Source organism: Dermacentor andersoni, chromosome 7, assembly GCF_023375885.2.
Source record: "Dermacentor andersoni chromosome 7, qqDerAnde1_hic_scaffold, whole genome shotgun sequence".
NCBI lineage: Eukaryota > Metazoa > Arthropoda > Arachnida > Ixodida > Ixodidae > Dermacentor > Dermacentor andersoni.
Window position 1 is genome coordinate 102000812 of NC_092820.1, and position 21089 is coordinate 102021900.

Genomic DNA, 21089 nt, shown 5'->3' on the forward strand with positions numbered 1-21089 from the left:
TGCGAGATTGCCTCCGCGTACAAGCGGAGGAGAAGCGTGTCATCGAAACAGCGTATAATTGTAACTCAGTAAAGAAATACCGATGTTTTCTTTTTTTAATTACTTCCGCGCTTAGCGTAGTCTAGGAGTCGTGAGCGACGCAAACGCGCTCTTTCAGCGGCGTCAGCGTCAGTCTCCCAGGCTGTGCAGCACCCGCACGCCCCGAGCCTTGCACACGCGTTGCACGCCTTTGACGAACGAGGTGACGAAGCGTTCCAGGTAGAGGGGCTGCTGCGGCCACAGCCAGCCGTCCACAAAACCCATGTGGCCGCCGCGCGGCGTCACAACGGCAGCCACCCAGGGCGAGCTGAGGATCTCGTCTTCGAGATAGGCGCGGCCGGGGTTCAGCGTGTCGTCCGCCGACACCAGGAACACCAGGGGACGCTGCACCGTGCCCAGGCGTCCCTGCACGCACGGGCGAGGTCGCGCCCAGCTTGTGTCAGCTCGGCGCGTGTCCAAGCGAGGTAGCGCGTGACGACCTCCTACAAGTCGCGTTCCCGACCCATCAATTCCGGTTTTATGACCAATAACGCGGGGCTTGCCATCGACAGGAGTTACACGTTCCGAAGGAAATTCGGGAGCAGGTATTGACTTTACAAGCCTTATCCCTGTAATGGCCGAAGGGAGTTGGACATTGAGAAAAATAAATCAATGTAATGTTCTTGCGTTATGAACTAATTAGTGTGGTAACTAATCAATAAGTGGTTTCGTTTGCCTAACCATACAGCATTGAAGAGTCTTCCCAGCTTATAGAGAAGGCTACTATGCGCTGTGCGTTATGTTCTCGTGCTTAAATCAGAATTTAAAAGCATGAAATTAGCGTAGCTTACGCTTTCTGCTCCAGCTAACTTGTGCCAAAGCTGAAAAAGCACACCTCGCGTAGCAACGAACTTCCTATATTGCTCTGTTCTCTTGAGGAACTCAAATATTCTCTTTTTCTTTCAGCGCAGGTAATAAATAATTATGGTTATAATTGACTTTTAATGTATTGTCATAATCGCAACATTGTCAAAGGAGATGTTGTACAACCTATGGAAACATATCCAGATAATTTCCTTCCGTTAGGATACCTGCTGTGGTTTCAGCTTTTCGGGGGCTGCAAAGTGCAAGTGAAATTTGAAAAAAGCACCACATGACCTGTTGTTTCAGCTCAGCAACATCAGTGCCCTCCAACGTGCTCCCATCGATTGACCGACGCCACACGTAGACGGGTCACTCCACGGAGTGTCGGAGGGCGGATTCTCGACCATCTCAGATCTTGCTTTAAAGAATCATGTCTATTTACTAGCCCTTTCTACCCCTTACTATCCCTTTCGCTAAAAATATTTCTGCTTAAAAAATTACCGTATCACGTAACGAGCTTTTAATGTTTTCTCGAGCACGCAAAACATGGCTCTGCAAGAAAATTATTAGAAAAATTATTTTAGCACCCAACAAGGTTAGCACCCAGCCAAGTTAAGAACCTAAAAACATTCATCTGCAGTATTTTACTGCTTTTTGGCAACTTTGGTGAAAAAGTTCCCTTATGAGAGCCGAAGTTTGAAAAAAGAAATCTTCTAGCTATAAGTTCTTTTTGTGTTAGAAGTATTATACATTTTTCTTGTGTTTATTTTGCTGAATTTCCACGAAGATTTACTATATTGCATTGAAATAATTTGCGTAACCATACAGGGTAGGAATATTCTTGAATAACAATTAAAGCAAGCTTATTTAACATTTACATTTAACTGATATCGCTATTGTCACACCCCTAGCGAATTTCTCCACAACGCAAATCTTCCTGCTTTAGAAGTTACCACAGCAGTGGACAGATTAAAATTTTTCTTCCTCAACATTCATAATAAACATAATTAACGGGTCCGACTTCTTCAAGTCATCGCCCAACGCACGCTTCCGACATAGACATAGCATGTATATCGAGCCACCATTAACACGAAATGATACTTTAAAATATAACTATTTTCCTAGAGTAATTAAGCAATGGAACATGCTGCCCGATTCACTGGTTTCGTCTTGTTCTTTAAATACATTTCTAGACGAGCTGCAGATTTTTGTGTGTTGGTCAAGAAGTGGTCTGATCCCCTAGATCAATAACACCGCCCAGTGGTCACGGCGAGCGCAAGTGTGCTCGGATTATTACTACTGTGAATATATGTGAAAAATCAGTGCCTTTATTAGTATTGTTATCATTATCTTCATTGTAGTGCGTGTGATTCTTCATTGTATTGTAAATATTGAGTGTATCTCTATTCCTGTAATGACCCTTCGGCGGTTAATAATATCAATAAACAAACAAAACCAACAAAGATACGTTTTGCTTTTTGTTAAATTTCATTCAGATTTTTGTTTTAGGTACTCCTCGTAAAAATATGAGAAAGTGTTCATTAGATGGGCATGTTTATTAGTATTTGATTTCCATCATTATCACATCTTTTTTTTTTTGCTTTAGGCGAGATATGGATTTCTGAATTTGACCCTTCATATAGTTCCGTGTTACCACTTCACCGGAAAGCGCAGTGGCTGTCTTGCTTCACAAAGTCGGTGCGCGCATTTTGTTTGGGTAACGCGGCCTTTCTCAGCACGCGAGAGCTCGACTGTTCTGCCTCGTCCAGTTAGCCCTGTGTTGGCAGAAATTTTTTTTCTAGGTGAGTATCGGTATTGAGCTCAAAGTTTCTGCCTAAATGTTGTGGCCAACATTAAATAACAAGCAGCAAGTATCATTTGTTGCTAAATACCAGCAAAAAGGTCGAAGTCCATCTGCACATAACTCGCTCTTCTTTAAGAGCGCGCTCAGATGAGACAGACCAAGATCAGTCACGTCACACACGTGAGATAAAAAATATACCGTACTCCTATGGTTCGCACATGCTGGGCGCTGTATGTACAAATTCCAAACGACGCCAGGTAGCTTACGGTGAAGCACATTTCCAGTTTTTTTTTCCTGGGCTTTCCATGTAGGGCTGAAAACGTTCCTGCAAAATATTTTTGCTCTTCCTTGATTAAGCTTATTGTAAGTGCGTTTTGCACGCCTAAATAAAAGAGAAACATTTTTTCCGTATTTTTATGCGCCGTCAATAAATAGTAAACTGTGGTAAAATGTCCTTGTGTCGTCTTTTTTTTTCTTGCCCCTCGGAACGCGAATGGAACAAAAAGGTCGGGGGAGAGCTCTCAATTCTGAATTCTTGGCAACGTTCGGTCGATTCTTCAAAAAATATGTAAATTCTAAGACAGCAAAACAGTTTATAGAGTGTCCCGTCCACTGCTATTGATGTTTTCTTTTTTTTTTCTGATCGAGAAACAAAGCTAGAAGGAGATATTGCGGCTGCATGTGGGAAATGTACACGTGCCTCTCTAGAAAGGCCTTGAAGATGCCTGCGTATGTTGAACACAAGAAGAGCGCTACAACAACGCAACAGCTCTCACATACGACCAAAACATCAAGCGTGCTTGAGTGTTCTTACCTTGAGGCTGCAGCTGTCGTAGAAGTCCTCTAGAGATGCGAAGCCAAATACGGGAGCTGCGTAGTGCTTGTTGAATGAGGCCAGCGTCCAGCAACTGAACACACTGTCGGCGTGGACTATATTCTGCGAAGAAATCGCATTGTCCAAATGATAAATCTTCAGGAAGGAGTTGTTGATTAAAAGGCAACGAAGAAAACCAAAGCTGTGACCTGTTGACAATGTCTTGCACGTTTGAAGAGAGCCCATCAGTTCTGCTTCAGCTAACCTCTACGTTTTTTATAGCGGTAGCGACTATACAAACATTTGTGCCGTGTTTTCGCGATCGCTGTTGGTGAATGGCGCCACAGACGGCGGTCCCGTGAGTCTCATTGTAAAGGCGCATTGCGAGGAGAAGTAACGTCCTGCACGCCGTAACTCCGTGTGTTCATTTTCACGTGATCGGCCGCGGCTTACGGTATGAGCCTTTCAGAACGAGCCGAGCTAGGGCCTTGATGGGCGCCGTCAACCCGATCGCCCAATTTTGTATGTTGCGGGATGGAATAAGCACTGCACCTCGGCCGCTTGTGGAAGTGAGCCTCCTCCTCCAGCCCGCCCGTGGCTGTGCGCGGAGACGTGGCGTGGTTTTTTGCGCGGCCAAGCGCATGTGTGAAGGATGGCGTTGCTTTTGACGTGATTCGAGTTGCCAAAACGTGGCACAGTTGAAATGGCGATGCGATAGCGGCAGCACCAAACGTTCTTTCTTTTTTTTTTTTTTTTTTGGGGGGGGGGGGGGGGGGCAAGCACGCAAGCTCCGCGCTGACGGTTCTGATCACACCAGCGTTTGGCCACCGAGTGCTCGCGGTCATCAACTGAAACCTACTAAGATTTGTCTTTCTTTTTGTTAGCGAATGTTTACTACAATTTATATCGCCCACAACACCACAAACCTTGCTACGAGCATTGATTTCATGCACGTAGCTGCTATCAATGGTCCTTTCAGGCGAAACGGCGACAGTTTTTCTCACTCTCTTCTACTTATAGACTTGCTTTTACGCCGCAATTTTATCAAGTTCATCCGAAGCCGTCCTTTTATAATCGAGAAATCATCCTCGAAGTTTGTAAACTTTCTGTCGCGCTATTATTGCGACGCCGCGCAGTGATTCGCAAATACAGGCGGCTCCTTTGCAATCCTTCGGCATCATGCATCTTATTGAGGTGATAGCGGTATTTCTAATTCCAGTGGCTTTTTGTAGAACCAAGTTCAGACATCCAGTAATGACTGAAAAAGCTGGGGTGAACACTACTGCGGGACACTCATTAGGCGAGCATAGTATCGCCATGATAGCCATCATTTGTGTACGCTTGACTTTTCTTTATTATGACTTATGTTACAGTTAAATGTAGAAGGCTGGGTTAACATCACTCTCCATATGTATAACCTTAAAAAGTCTCTTCTGCTTTTTTTTAATAATAACGATAACACTAACGATAATAATGCTCAGCGGGTTGTTGACATTTGAAAAATAACAACAATGATCGGAACTGAATTTATTCAGCTGTACGGGTTTTTAGGGATAGTAAGAACATTTTAAACAATTACGCTAACGGTATGTTTACTCGATGTCTTAGCATCAAACCCTTCGTAAGGGCTTTCAATGCAGGCAACAACATTTTCCAAAAAATGTGTAGTCGAAGGCATTGTGCTGCCTCATGCCGCATGAGATTCGGCAATAAGGTATTCCACCATAACAGGCGGTTGCAATGTCAGGAAGAAAATTTTTACTCCAAGAGCTCGCTAATCATGAGCCTTACTAGTTCATATTGTAACAGTGCGCGTGTTGTTTAGCGGTTATCGACACAAATGTTTGCTGGAGTAAACTATCTTAGCAAAGACAGCCCCGCAAAATCAGTGCATAATATAAAAGAATTGCAGATCTCGTGCGCTGTAGGAATCATCGTAAGAGAAGCTTTTATTGGCGTTAACGACAAATGGCTGCTCGTGTTTAACCACCATTTGCAAACTGAAAGCAGACGATCAAGTCTAACACATAGCTCAACATAAAGTTGTGACGCCTAAATATGGTGATCTAATGAATGGCGACAAAGAAATGACGGCGATGGAACGACGACAAATTAATGACAATGATAGTACGACGACTAATCATGACTGTGTGATGACGACGTTGACGACAATGAGGTGACGACACTGGAATGACGATGATAAAACTACTGTGACCGCACGACGACAACATGACGAGACCATAACGTCTATAAAACATATAATTATGACGATTGAACGACCATTGCGGCATTAAGATGACTGCACGACAACGATATGGAGGGGCGACGAAGAAAGGACTACGACTGAACGATAACGACGGTATGACGACGATGACATGACGATAATAGCATGGTGAGACTGAAAAGATGACAAGAAAGGCGTAACGACGAGGGCATCACGACAACGATATGAAGACGATGGTGCGACGACTACGACATGACGGCCATTGGATGACGAAGCTGGAATGACGATGAATAAAACCACTAAATAGCATCGTGACGAGGATATGACCACGAATGCGTGATGATAACTACATGAGAACGACGCAATAGAATGCCATCATGACGATGACGGAATCGCGACATTGCAATGACTGCCACCGAATGACGGCAATATAATGAGGAAGGATAAGTAATATAACGACGATGGCTTGATGACAAGGACCTATTGATTTGAACATGATGGTGATATTTATGACGACGACGATGCAGCGGCTACTTCATGGTGACACTTGTATGATGAAGATGGCGTGACGACTATGACATGACGATAATAGACTGACGAATGTAAAATGGCGACGATGGAACCACTACGACTGTATGAACATGACGGTACGATGACGAATGCGTGACGACGACTGTAGGACAACGACCAATAACGACAATAACATGACGGCGATGAAATGATGATGGAATGATTACGGCAGCGAGATTATGAAAGTATCAAGACGATGAAATGATGGCGATAGAATGACCACGATGGAATGGTAACGACGTGAAGGTGGAATGACGACGACGGAATGAAAGTGATGGAACAATAACAGGGCGACGATGGCGGTGTGATGACGAAGAAATCACAATGCAGTGATTACCACTGCACGAAGATGGTGGAACGAGGATGGCATAATCACAAATGCGTGATAAGGACTGTATGACGACGATGAAATGATAACAATGAAATTACGACGGCATAATTACGCTGGCGCGATGACAACAGTTATGATGATGATTGAATAATGCTGACGGAAACAATAATGGCGATGGAGCGATGACAGCGTGACGACAATGAAATGCCAACGCATTGATGATAGGATGAAGACGGTGTAACAGTGACTTCTGCATGAAAATAAAGGAATGTTCAGAACAGAATGATGACGATCACATGACGACGACGGCATTTTCGTGTTAGAGCTTGCGTCCGTGCGTATGTACATCGCTTGCCGAACCACGCCGCCTCGGTTAGCAGTTTAACCGGTGCCTGTTTGCACTATGCCCGGCAGCGGGCAATCGGGCAAGACCGCACGTTTGTATATATTTCCCTAACTATATCGCACGTTAGTATATATTCCCATAAATATATCGTCCAAAATTCGGACCTGCACAGCACCCAGCCACTTCGTCAATCCCGCGTGGCTATAAAAAGGAAGCTTTGAGATATTAGCGTTCAGAACAAAATCTTGATGTGAGCAAAAACATTTCATTTTAGTTATTATGGATAAGTTTTACGGAACATTAAATTTTACAAAAGATTCAATAGCGTAAACGTCCAGCTTCCTGAAACATTTAGTCTAACATCGCCGCATTTCAGGAGAAACTGCACTTTAATTTAGTTAGTGGTGAATTCTCGAATTGCCTTGACAAAATTCATGCATGACATTGTTTCATGTCTGCTAAATGTCTACCGAGTGTAAGACAGAGTGAATAGAAGCACAACAAAATTTCTAGAAGGATTTTTATCAGGATATCATCGCCTCTCATTTAACTTGAATTGTTCGTTATTATAGTAAGCTCCTTCATTGATCCAATACCGCAAACAAAACCTTATAGTGCGAAATCAGGGCCTTGATACATCGTACTCGGAACCTAGCTAAGCACTTTTGAGCATGCTAATTTGTTACTCCGGTTAAGTGCCCAGCTAAACGGGCATCATCATCCACTGTTTTTCTACAGTTCTCTTAATCGTGTGCCATACATCATTCCACCCGCAAGAATATCGCAACGCGCTCGTCATCCGCTCCAAGTTTTAAAACCACGCTCACACACAACTACCGTCTCTACTTCTTTTCTTTCTCGAACAGCAACTGATTGGAATGCCCTTCCCCACCATGTTGTATATACAAGTAATCACCATGTGTTCATTGCTGAGGTTGCTTCAATTTTGTAAAATTAATTGCCTTTTGTACAAATTCATCATTTGCCGTACGTTTCTGATTGTATGCAATTTATCTACCCTTTTTCAAGTGTTCCACTATTTACTGAAGTGAATTTGTCCATTGCCACTGTTTATTTTCTTCGGCCAAAATAACTGTTGCTTTTTTCTTCTAATTGACAATTTGTCACGGGTATCGTACTTCTTTATACAGGATATCCACCACTTTTCAAATGTTTCGTTTGTTATCACGTTGAATTGCTGTTGCAAGATGTACCCCAGCCCTTATGTAACACCCCTCATAAAGGGGCCTTTAAGGAAATAAACTGGCCTGACCTGACCTGACCTATCATTCACGCGAAAGCTATTCTGCTTAAAAATTACGTGACAGACTCACTCTCAGTAGCAATCAATGCAGCTGTGATCAGCGATGGTGAGAGAGGGTGGTGGTTCTTCCTGGCGTTTACACACGTGAATGTATCGGCAGTCTCTCATTGGTGCCGCCGATTGGCGGCAAGCGGCATGCTGCAAGAATAACTTTGAGACCGATCTGCTTTGCGCAACGAAAAAGTAGCGGCTAGCCAGTTCTTGTGGCGAGCTTTCTGGTGCGCGCCTGCGGCACGTGGCACTCTTTCTCACCGCTATAGTGTGGACGTACCATAAGTCATATCGATTTCTTATCCCGGAATTTCACTGTCTCTGAAGGCGTAAGAAATCGATGACCGACACTGACTTCTACCACACGCTTCACTCACACTGATTTATTGGTTAAGTGATTGGTTTATCAGGCGCGAGAGTGAGCAAATGACTATAATAATATAAACGAGCGTAGCACACGAGGGCCTTAGAGCTTTCTACAAAACTGCCTAGTGACTGTACGAACATCGAGCTCTGGCCTTTGCTTCGGCCGACCTGGGCTGCCCATGCAACCGGTGGCGATAGGATCCCTCGCGCCTGTCGGAGCTGCAAGCGCGGTGGGTCGTACAGCATGGGAACGATGGTTAGCGCCAGCGCCTAACTTCGTCCATGTGTCTTCAAGCAGCCGTGTTACCTTGAAAAATCTATGATCTTTAACAAAATGTTGCGTTATAAACGCGGCATTTCAGAATGGTTATGCATGTACGCAGTCCTACCGCCTTCTATGTTTCGGAAAAAAACTATAGTTGCTTCAAAATGTATGCACAATAAATCTATATAAATGGTAGTAAATAAAGCTACAAGGATGTGTGAAGCTGTATACACGAAGATCACGTCAATCCACGCACTAGCCATCGTTCCAATGGAAACTGAGCGATTACAGCGCCAGAGTTCCTTACAGCATTTGCAGTAGAAAGCTCTACATAGGCTTCGCGCACGCGATAACAGCAGCGAGAGTGCGGCTCCATGAAACTGCCGCTCGCGTGCCATATGAGTCTATTTCGCCGGAACAGAGTGCGTGTTATTAAGTGGCTTCTACGGCACAGATAAAGGTGTTCGATGCCTCACGACTAATACTTTTGCCTTTTCCTATATCTAATGACAAACGTGGCTAGTAAAATTGCGGTTACGTACGGGGAAAAAGTGTTTAAATCTGTGGGCTTCCAATTTTACGCCGTCCTGCTGTCTTTCTTACTTCCCACACTTAGTGGGCAACGTCAGTGGGCGAAATCGGAGGCTGTCCCACGCCTATGTACGCAATTAGAGAAAGACTCTATGAGCTGGGGATCCAGTGCATCAATGAGAGTCAGCGTAATTTCGCAGCTCTTGCCAGTAAGGAAGTAGTTGATTTCTTTCACAGACATCTCGTTGCTGATTTACGTGTATTACAGACGGGTGCCACTTTAGAAGGCAGTGGCATTTGGTCCTCAAAGGCGGATGCACACGAGCCTCCACCAATGGACGCGCACTCTAGACTGACGTCATGAGCCTCACGACCGGTGACGCTACCGACGGAGTACATGGCAGCCCGCGGTTCGAAATGGGCCTAGTCGCGCCTGCGGAGCTGCACTTCCTTAGTCGCGGAGGCGATCGGCTGGCGCGTTTCGGTCATATTGGCGGCGCCTCTCCTGTCTTCTCATGTTTATGGGGCTATTGGGGGCGAGGACTTACGGAGTCGCCATCTTTCGGAAGCGCCCCCCTTGCGTAGTATGAGGGATCACGCGGCGCGCTCCTCATAGGTTTCGCTCACGGCGCTCAGTAAAAGCCCCGCGCGGTAGCCCTTCTCTCTCAAAATGGGGGAAGTTTCTTACTGTCGAAATAATAATCTTGGGCAAACTGAAAGCACAGAATCGTTTACTGACTCTGTTTACCGAATACGTACAGTGAATGCCACTGCGCGCGATCACCGCGATGGAGTCTCCCGAACCGCCTTCTTGCGTGAAAGGTAGGCAAACGCTGAGAGCAAACTATGCGAAATATGTTCTTATAGTGGGCTTTCTGTATAACCAAACGGAGCATAACATAATGAAGCCTCAATGCAGCGATCGCACGGGTTGGCAGCGACCGACTGGCCGTCTGCATGCATGTCCGCGCACAATGTTTAGCTTTCACTGAGAGCGCGTTGTCGCATCGTGCTGTGAGCATTATGTCGCAGAATATAAGCATTTGACAGTACACAAGCGACCATTCTTGGGTGGATGCTATTAGAGCTGTTCCAAAATAATTTAGTTATAGAGACTTTGACGCCTAAGGCGACTGTGATGAGCCGTCGCGACGATTCAATCTTGATTATTTTTCTAAATTATTGGACGTTTCAATATTATTTCTCAAGTTGCGTCGCACTGGATGTTTACCGGTGTTCTGCAGTGTGCGATTTCCCGCTGCTTTTGTATCGTAATCCAGTGCGTTTGCGTTAATTCGTAACACAAGCATGGCCATAAGCCATGCTTCTTTTAATGTGCTTCTTACCGCACCTTTCCATTCTACTGAACTTGCCAGTATCTAGCATCAACAAGTTCACAGACCAAACTGTTATGACATTAGCCGGGCAGCGAGCGCGGGCGAGCGTCTCACTGCGCGTTTTCTGCTACTCACAGAACATGGCAGTCCCGGCGCCGCAACAGAAATCTTCCTCGCGTCTGTGCTTGCTGCGTGGCTGTTTGCCGGTTTTAAGTTTCGCGAGCCAAGCTTCACACAGCTTCTTGTCCTGCGGCTACGTGTGAATAAGGCTGACACCGGGCTCCGTTGCGTACGTCCGGCACTGCGGCGCCGAAGAGTAGCCTACCATGCTGCATGCTTCCAAAGGCAGCCACTACCTATTATAGTGCTTTCAAATGTTGTCAAGCAGACACCCAAGGCGCGAAAGCCACACCGCTTAATCATAACCGCAGCACAGGTGGGACATTAAACTTTTGTTTTCAGCTCGCTCCGGCGCTTCCGAAGCAGCCGACTCGGCCGCTGTGTCCACGTGATGCATCATGCCACGTCACGCCGACGGTGGCGCCAGCTTTTCCAGTGGTGGAGCTCGCCCCAAATAGTTGTGTACTCACGGTCGAGCGCACCACCTCCTGGTTGTCGCGCAGGCAGCCCACGAAGCGCCGGGTGATCCACATGTGGAGCAGCATGCTGGTCCCCCATTTACGCAGATTGCGGCTCGCCAGACCCATCTGGAAAGGAGGCGACACGGCCACCGCCGCGTCCAGCTGCGCGCGGGGACCCCACTGGCACAGGTACAGCGCGAGCTGCAGGCCTCCGAAGGACACGCCCACGCCCAGCAGGCACTCCGCTGGGTAGCGCTTGCGCACCTCGGCCACCACCTACGCGTTGGCAGTGCAGTTTCCGTGAATTCATTGCCTTGGCACTTTCCAGCTTTCGTAGTGATCGCGGGTCGGATGTTGGTTGTCAGAGGCCGTACTTTCACCGGGGATACGGTGGCGCCGATGCTAAGGGTGCGTGTTGTCGCGCAAGCGAGTCTCGGCGCGCGTTTGCCGCCGAACGGAAACTGCTCTTGGAGACGCGCGTACTATCGCGCGAAAGCGTAGGGGTGTCTGGAGGTTTACAGGTGGCAGTCTCCATTCAAGCTAGTGCCCGCTTCTTGAAGCGAATAGCTTTCTTTAGCTATTTACAGCCTGTAGCTCCATCGCCGTCTTATGTCGGTGGTACGATGGTTGTCGAACTTGGGGGAAGCAAGGCGAGGAAACGCGCCGAAGGAAAGATGATGATAGTTGTCTATAAGACCGCTATTCATCACTCGAGCCACCAAAGGTCGAGCATCTGACTCCCACCAAAGGTCGGTTGTTCGAGTGCCTTAATTAACTCTAGCTTAACTAGTTAATTAATTAATTAACTAGTTAACTAATTAACTAATTAACACCAAAGGTGGCGTGTCGTGGGCTTGACCATCAATGGTGGCAACGTCAATTTTGGGGTCATGGAATTTTCGTTCCCCCAAAGCTCCAGTTTCCTACTCTCACGAAAGGTCGTGGGTTCGAATGTCTTAATAGCCTCCATCTGAGTTAACTCTGCCTAATTAATTTCCCCTTAATTAACACCAAAGATCATGGTTTCGACTTCAAGAAATGGTCGTGGGTTCGATCATCAATGAATTCGCCATGCATTTTGGTGCCATAACGCCGGACATCACATTTTTCATCGTCCCATGAGCCGTCCGAGTTGAAACTACAGCCGTTCAAGCTTGCCAAGCATCGCGCCGTGCGTACCTCCGCGAAGTCGTTGACGCTGATCGCATAGGTGATGCGGTGCGTGGTAAGGGGGACGCCACCGCAGCCACGGCCGTTCACCACCACGCAGGGGAAGCCGAGCGCGGTGAGCGCGGGGATGAGCGCGCGCCAAGGCCGGCTCTGGCTGTCCATGAAGCCTCCGCCGGCCAAGAGCACCACGGGACCCGGCTGGTCCTCGTTGACCCAGTCGAGCGCCACCAGGCCCCGGTCTGAGAGCACGAATAGCTCACGCCGGTACGACAGCCGTGGGAGCCACCACTGCGCATTGTGGCTGCGTTACAGACTGTCTCAATTACACTGACAGTGCTTCGTAACACGAGAAAAGGGCGGCTCAAGCTGTGTTATGTACTTGTAGTGGACAGCGGCAAAATTATTTACAGAAAAAACACTAAGTGCCCATCCACTCCGTGAAAAAGGATGGCCAACGAAGCTGTGTATGTGGGACCCTTAGCGGCGACCTGCACCTCCACCGCGGCTCGGTCTTGCATTGCACTATCTTCGGGATCTGCGCACGCATGGGGAGTTTTGTCTCTACACACGGACACGATCCTGGAGGAGCTTGCTCTTAACAGCTTCGCTGTAAAAAGTCCATTTCTTACGGTATGGTTTCGGTAGCGACAGTAGCATGCGGCTCCACCTAGGCCTAAATATACAGCTCGATATTGGTGTTCCTGCGGCACTTTCAGAGATGATCGCCCGACATTGCGGCGAGTCCTGGGAACAAGTTTCCTGCGACTGTATATCTGGCTTCTGTTCAACTGACCGTCTTTTGAGGGCGGACACTGCTGCTGTACAATCCCTTTCTGGTAGAGACATTTCGAGCAACACTGGGGAATTGCTGCTCTGGCGCTGCTACCTTCACCACTGCTGGCCTTTGTGAATGTTGGACATGACATTGTAGTCTGTTATACGTCAGATCGAATGCGAACACACGTTGATGACTGGGACGACGGTAGGTAACTGCTCAGTTTGGCAGTAACACCAGGGGCCGAACTGGGTGGTCTAACTAGTGGATGCGGTTGGTTTATTTATGCTTCGCATTCTACAAGTTGTTGCTACAATTTCTAGAATTATGTCAGTCTGGTCTGTAATGCGCTGTCGTTTTTCTAACAGCCATACGCGATGTCTTAGTGCTTACCCTGGCGTTATACGTCTTTTTTTTTATCATACATACATCTGTAACCATTGCCTGCGGAAGGCAGCGTAATTTCATTCCTTGAGCAGGATTACTCGACGTGATGGATGTTACCCGCCCGGCTAAGATAATTGCATAATGGACAAATTCACGAAAATTCACAAATTATTTTTGATTAGCTACGTTACTCGGCATAGTGACGTTTAACAGTTGTATCAAGTGTGTTTGCGAGGCAAATTCACTTGTAACGAAATAATATGATCGAATTGGCTTTACGATATGCGCCTGCGTACTGGTAGTGGAAATCTTCTACTGTTCCACTTACTTTTCTACCAAATCGCCATATTACGTATTCAAGCGCAAAAGTAACTAGAACACCCGTGTATTTATTTGGCCATTTTGGGAATGAATATCTTGAAACTAGTGTCATCCTGAAAATTCATTCTAGGTTGATGCGCCCTGCGAACTCACCGGCTCCAACCCGTGAATTGCTATATCCACCTATTGTCATTAATGAACAAGTTAATATAGCGATTTCATTTTCATTATTTAATGATGTATTTTCATTTATCCTGTGAGTAATGTCCATCCCTCTGGTAAAAAGTTATAAGCAGGGCCAAGGTGCCTCAGGAAGGCTGGTCAACGTTTCGATAGGAGGACCTAGCTTCGTCAAATGTGGCCTGCCGCGAATGACGAGGCCGCCTTTGTTGAAAATAGGTGCTCCTGTCGAAACGTTGGGCAGCCTTTCTGAGGAAGCTGTTTATAACCTTTATACCACGTGTGCTACTCTATCTGCCAACCCCCCTTTTTGATTTTGGATCCGCCTCTTTGAGTAATCCAGCTCACTGACTGAAATTGTGCTATCTGCGAGAAGGACTTTTCAAAAATTTTCATGCCTTAAAAAAAAAACACGTGGTACATAGTGTGTTCCTGTGGAAAGACTGCGCTACAGTTCGTAATGTTGAATTGTGGTTTTTGCAGCTCTCCGGATTAGTTTAAATGTTCAGTGCTGCGTTCTAAGCAGGAGGTAGCAGAACATTCTGGTTGCCTCAAAGTTGTACTTAATGCCACCAGTGACACTCAACCAAGCAGAATATAAGACATAGATTTCACGGCATAACACGGGCCTCATGTACAGACCTCACTGAGAGCTTCCACTGCACTGCCGGCGATAAAGTGAAACAAGTGACTCATATTAGGCGCATCTTTTATCGCCGCGTGATGTAGTCGTCCAACATGGCCACCGCTATAGATGACATCAGTGAAATCATTCATTGTAAAAGCATTAGCTGACATATATGGCAAGCTGTATGTACTCGCAAGATCAATAAGGAGCATTCATCGGCTTCAAACATCCAACGAAGAAACTCGGCTGAGATCTGTGGCATGCGATGTTGGCTGGCTACCAATAACGAGAATTCGAGGTGTTTATAAAACTAGACAAGTATTTTTGACATGAAATTGGTGAGGTCAAAGCACATAGTTGTAATCCGAAGAAATAAAACCAACTTCGCAATGAATTTAAACGGTGAGGCCAGCACTCATTATCCCTAGACAGCACAGCATTGACGTGAACATAAAAAAAATCAGGGGCCGTGCTCGCTCTTGGGAACGAAGTTATGGAAGGAACCGTGAATAATCTAGCAGCCTGCCTTGGAACCAATTATGTTAACGGCGACATTAAACTTGTGCATCGCGTGCAGTCCAAATACAAGAATAATCATAATATGGTGGCTGTTAAACTGAACCTTTCTTTGTATACTCTACTGGGTTTGCTGCGTGATTTGCTGGCTCATCTCGATCACAGCGCACGCAGTGCCCACAACACATAGGAAAAGAATTTAAAAAACTTCTCATGAAAGCATCAACCTAGCCAAGCCACGTGCTCACATGGAAGTCTGCTGCCTATCAAACACAGCGCACGCAGCACATATGTACATCGCGCAAAACGCTGTCACACACAATAGCCTCAATCATCCACGTATCAATCACGCCAAGCCACGCGCTCACAAAGGGGAATGTTGTGGTCTGCATCTGACTGGTGCCGACATGAGACCACCGGGGATGCCTATATAGCCAGACCTCCGAAGAAGCGAAGAATTGGAAAGCCGAAATAGGGCGTCAGCTCTATGCAGCAAACAAGCTTAGGCATCAGCGTTAGGCAACACCGTCAGCGCAAACATCTCGGAGGCTTCGAGTTCCTGTGATTCCGACGCAGGCGCCAGACCTGCGCCATTTTTCTTTTTTTTTTTTTCTGGCAGATGACCTCGCGACAAAGCGTTATGTGCAGGTAGAAAGACGAACCTTGACACCATTTGTTGGTACATGGAGGAAATGACCTTACTTACCATAAGCGAGTGAATAAGCCCTTACAAATGTCCAATGAATAAGACCTTACAAATGTGTTTTACTAAAAAATGAACCAACGTTTGTTACTCATGCCAGAAGTTGTAAGGCCTTGCAATGTTTCTCAGGTAGACGAAAAAAAATAGGGTGCCCGCACTATTTCATCGCAACAGTCACAGCATCAACAAACCTTGGTTCTTTCACCTTCTGTAACACAAAAAAATATGTGTTATTGTAATGCAGATGTCAACGATGGGAAACTTAGCTCAAAAGCGGATAAACTTTTATATTCGGGCTTACAACATACAACCGCTACCATGTGACTCACGTTCGCCAGGTGGAAGAGTCGGCCTTTTTTGTGAAGGCTGAGATCATTGGATATTAGCAATGATGTATTCGAAGCTCTCAACATAACAGTTTAGAGGCTATTGAGTATAAGGATTTATTTATCACCCACCCTGCTCAGAGCTAAAATAAAGTTTTTTGCCGTTCCTGGGATTGCCTGCAAAACTTTGTTCCATCGTCCTTGTGGCTGCACTGTAATTGTCGACGACCTTAATAATATTTTGCTGCGTGACAATAACACTAGACTTATTCTTGTTTGCAATAATTTCACATTCAAGATCTTGCAACAGAGGCAATATGTGTTACAATGGCTTAAGCATTTATTTGGCCCTTTGTCACCGCGAAAGTGATATACAAGGTGGTGTTTATCCAACTGCCATATATTATCACTTGCCCAGCTTTGCTGTCGCGTTAAGTGTTGATGTTTTACCTCGGACCTATTGCACTATAGCACTTCCACGAAGAGGGATTCCGCTCTTTTCTGGCGAATATGGTTATAACTTTTGTTTGACATTTTTAAGTATAAAAGAGAATATGAAACGCTTCTGTATGTTCTGACCACAGCTATATGAGAAAATGCCCTCAAGAAATTGTTTGATAAATGTGACGCTTTTTCTCTCCGTGGATGGCTTATAGGGCAGTAAAGGTTTCAAAAGAAAAGTATATGGTGCAATAAACAAAAGCATGAGCAACAAAAGCTATTTTAAACGATGAGCAAAACGAGACTAAGATAAAAGTAGGAGTCGATGTTTTGGCAAGTGGACTTGTACTTTACAAGCATATGTCGCCTGTAAAAGACAAGTCCACTTGTCGAAACGTTCGCTCCTGCTTTCATCTTCGTCTCGTTTTGCTCATTGTCTTGAATTTCCATCTCCTGTGTTCCCTGTGCTTTCCCTGAAAGGCTACTTCAGTCATATAAAAACCTGCGTACGTGGATAAATATTCATAATAAAAAGAAACATATATATTACAGCCATGTTTTGCAGAATCAAAACCTAATACCCGATTATGTCCACTGCTTCTCCATCTTCCCTCCCCCTTTGAGTCCCATCAAAATATAATACCTGAATTAGAAGAATAATGTATACTAGATATATTTACTATCATTTTACGGGTTCTCAGTTTCTAGCTAAATCTGCTGATATATATGAGCCTGTCTACACACTCAACTCTGTATGAAGTCTAATCATTGGTGATGAATAGATTTGTCTCACAATTTAGATATGCCCACATGTCTTTAAGCTAATAAACAGCAGAGTAGGATGCATTGAGGTTAGTCTAGTTATGTATATTGCAGTTATTTTCAGAATACCTCCCCAGTACTTGTTTAACCACATTTATGATGGAGCGATGCAGCCAGATGTGCTTCAATCGACTAATACGTGTTGATAGGTATGAGAATCATACACGCAATATAGCCTTGAACTAAATGCCCATTCCAGGCACAAGTGACACAATGTTTTATGGGGCACTCTGTAAACATATCAAAAACTTTCTGAAGAAGCATTTTGTTATTACTAAGGACTAATAAGGACACGGACATGACAGATAAACTTCAGCAGTGGTGGCCCTCACCCAGAAACTCAATACAGCTTTACAAAAGTGTTCCTTGACATTTAAAAAGAATATTGGTAAAACCCGTCCCCTGATGACTGTCGACGTTAATGCAATACGCGTTCAAACAATGCAGTGACGCAGTGTATTGGCGCCGCAGAGACGCGTCATGACTGAGCCGTGTGCAGTAGCCGGCCTCATCTATCACGCGTTCTTCTGGACGCGCTGCGCCATGTAGCTACGGGGGCGCGAAGTCTCCTCCTTTCGCCTGGCCTCGCGAAGTAAGTGTTGCCATGTTTAGCAACTTCTCGCCAAATTGGCTACTTCAAGAGCCTCTTGGCTACTGAAAATTGTGGTTGGCGACTGGGCTATTTTCTGGCATCTTTGGCGATGGTAATTGGTATAGGTAGTGTCAAAATCACACTACCTCCGACGGCGCCCTCGAAGCAACGGCCACCACACCAAATTTCCAAGGTCACGCTATTTTGTCTTGCAAGCTCCGCTAGCAAATCCAGGAGCTGAAAACCTACATCAGACATACGGCCAGTGGGCCTCTTTGACTTGTCGTCCCCGGCTGCTCAGGACTGCCTAAGATGATTCATGCGCAACGCTCATTGGCTGAAATTACTGCCTCATACACTCCAGGGTTGTCGGGGAATGATAATTAAAAACTTCCCTTGGAATTTCTCTACAGATGGCGCACAGCAGCGATCCGTGAGTAACACGAATTAATCTTAAAGGCTATGTTTTTGCGTCATTCCTTAGACGGAAGCAATAGCTTCAGTCCTAATCCCACCGCTAGCATAGGTTACCACTATAGCGAATCTCGAAGACCATGCTTCTTGGCGCTAGAAGCAACTGCAACAACCAAAAACGCCTCATGGCAGCCATGACGTTACAGGTGTCATTGTCTATGTACGTTTCTTAAAGGCGCTTGCCACTGCATACCAGGGAGAGTAGAATGTTTGTGACGTCATACAGTTCACACGGGAACGTTTGAACAGAAGTCGTAGTGGTGCAAGGACGGTGCGCAGCTAGTTTATTGTGCGGAAATCGCCTGCACTACTTACGCAATGAGAAAGCACCGCAAATGTGCGGCTAAAATTGTCAAATAACGTCAGCTGGTCAGTAGGTAAAATATCGTAAATATGGTAAAATGGTGAAAGAGCACACGCGAAACATGTTGGCCGTTTGTCAAGAGTGCGCCATTGTCCACTGCTGTGTGGGTACCGCGGCTGAAAGAAGGGAGGAGCTGGACGCAGTGGCGCGACTGATAGGAATGGCGCAGAGGTCGGAGGTGGTGGCCGCGTGAGAGCCTCGGCATAGCTGAGATGTGCAGTCACCTCGGGAAAAGCAACGGGAGTCGGCAACAGCGGAGTCTCGCGCGCAGAAGGGAGAGCTGCGCCAACTTGCTCGTGGATGACCTGGCGAAGGTTGGCTGGCAAAGGCGAAGGTGGTGGCGTGGCTGAGGACAGCAGCGAAAGCTGACGAGCGACCTCAGCACGGACTAACTCTTATCTGGCGAAGCAGGGAGTCCATCCCAGGAGTCCCGGTCATGCTTGCGAGGGTTTCGTCGGATGCAGGGGGGCGCCGCGTGAGAAGACGCTGTCTGCAGAGCTCGTCGAAACTCTGGCAAAGCTCAGTGACCTGAGAAACAGTGCCTGGGTTTTTGGACAGCAGCATATGAAAGGCATCGGCGGAAATGCCCTTCATGATGTGACATACCTTGTCCACCTCCGCCATCGTTGGGTTGACACGCGGTGAACGCTTCACCAGTTTGCTGGGATCGGCTTCGTAGGCGTTGTTCATCGCGACGTTTGCGCACGCCATGGCGGTCGAAAACTTCTGCGATGCTGGTTTTGAAGCTAGCCCACGTGCGAAGATTGGCTTCGTGGTTTTTGAACCACAGCTTGGCGATGCCCGATAAAGAGATCGCGTTGCCGAGCTTGAGGGGATCGTCCCATTTGTTGGTGTTGCTCGCGCGTTCATACGATTCCAGCCAATCTTCATCGTCTTTCTCGTCGGTGCCGCTAAAGTTATCAGGATCCCGCTGACGCTGGGCACCGGCACACGCGGTGGCTGGAGTAACCGGTGGGGATGTCGGGCTGGGGTCGTCAGGCATGACGGATGGCAGAGTTCGGCTGCGTAATTCCAGGTTGGGGGAAACCGCAGCACCTCCACCAGAATATGAATACAGTGCAAGAGAGAGCAGGCAGGGGGGGGGGCGTGTCTCAACTAGAGCAGCTCAGGCCAAACTCGAGCTCTGGCCTACCGGACGACTGGCGATGTGGCTGCAGCGCCGGCCATTCCTCTTCACTACAGGTCCAATAATATGTGATCACGTTTTGTTGTGCTATTCTTGCTTGCCATCAGTGCAGCCGAAAACTACAGGTCTTTTGCAAGTTATTCATCTTGAGCTTTCGCGTCGAAAATTGACAGTTGTATGTTTGTCGCACCGTGGCAACTTTTTTTTTTGTCTACAAATTATTGCTTCTGCCGCAGTTGGCAACATCTGCGGCTACGTTTCGGAATTTTCTGTATATTATTTCTCCCGCAGACCTGACAACCCTGCTCGAGTTTGCACGAAACCGTGCGCCGGTCCGTGTGGGCTGTGCGCTCCAGACGGGCTCATCTCTCACGTTATTCCTAGGGACGAACTAGGAATAAAGAAAATTGCTCCAGGATAAATCAATGTAAAGTACGTTCCGCCGTCTAGCACCATTCTCCCTGAATTCATCTGCCTCGCCCACGGTGAAAGACAACTTAGGTGAGCGAACACCGCCGCCAGCCCTCGGACTATACTGTTGTGCTTCCTTCTCGCTCGACAGATGGCGCTTCCAACTTGTGCCCGTAGCGGCGCCGTTCGTGGCTCTAGCACAGCGTCTCCGTATGCAGCTCCGGGGAAACTTGCGGTCATCAGCTGATTTTTTAGGCGTTTGTTATGCTGTGAATCATCGTTAACTCTGAAAAAGTTGTCCGCAGATCAGGCCGAGCGTAAAGCCCCTTTATCGACGCTCGCGCAAGACGACAGATAACGCTACGAAGAAGCTTTGGTGGAGCGGGAACCAAGCAAGCCAATATTACATAGTTTGCAATTTTTCTCAGTTATAACATAGACAGCGTTTACTTCTCACTAAAGAATG

General features: G+C 46.6%; 1 protein-coding gene across 2 annotated transcripts in view; it reads right to left on the reverse strand.

Annotated features, from left to right (window-relative positions):
• The window catches only part of LOC126534020 (protein ABHD1-like), a 50257-nt gene that overhangs the window by 22269 nt on the left and 6899 nt on the right, over positions 1 to 21089 (reverse strand). Inside the window, exons 2-5 of one of the 2 annotated variants that reach the window (XM_050181232.3) lie at positions 12546 to 12824; positions 11376 to 11642; positions 3501 to 3623; positions 84 to 444 (exon numbers count right to left, since the gene is read on the reverse strand). In XM_050181232.3, the coding sequence (XP_050037189.1) occupies positions 169 to 444; positions 3501 to 3623; positions 11376 to 11642; positions 12546 to 12824 (945 nt within the window). In that variant the 3' untranslated portion in view covers positions 84 to 168. Of the gene's footprint in view, positions 1 to 83; positions 445 to 3500; positions 3624 to 11375; positions 11643 to 12545; positions 12825 to 21089 lie in introns of those variants that run through there. The other variant, XM_050181233.2, reaches the window with a different exon arrangement.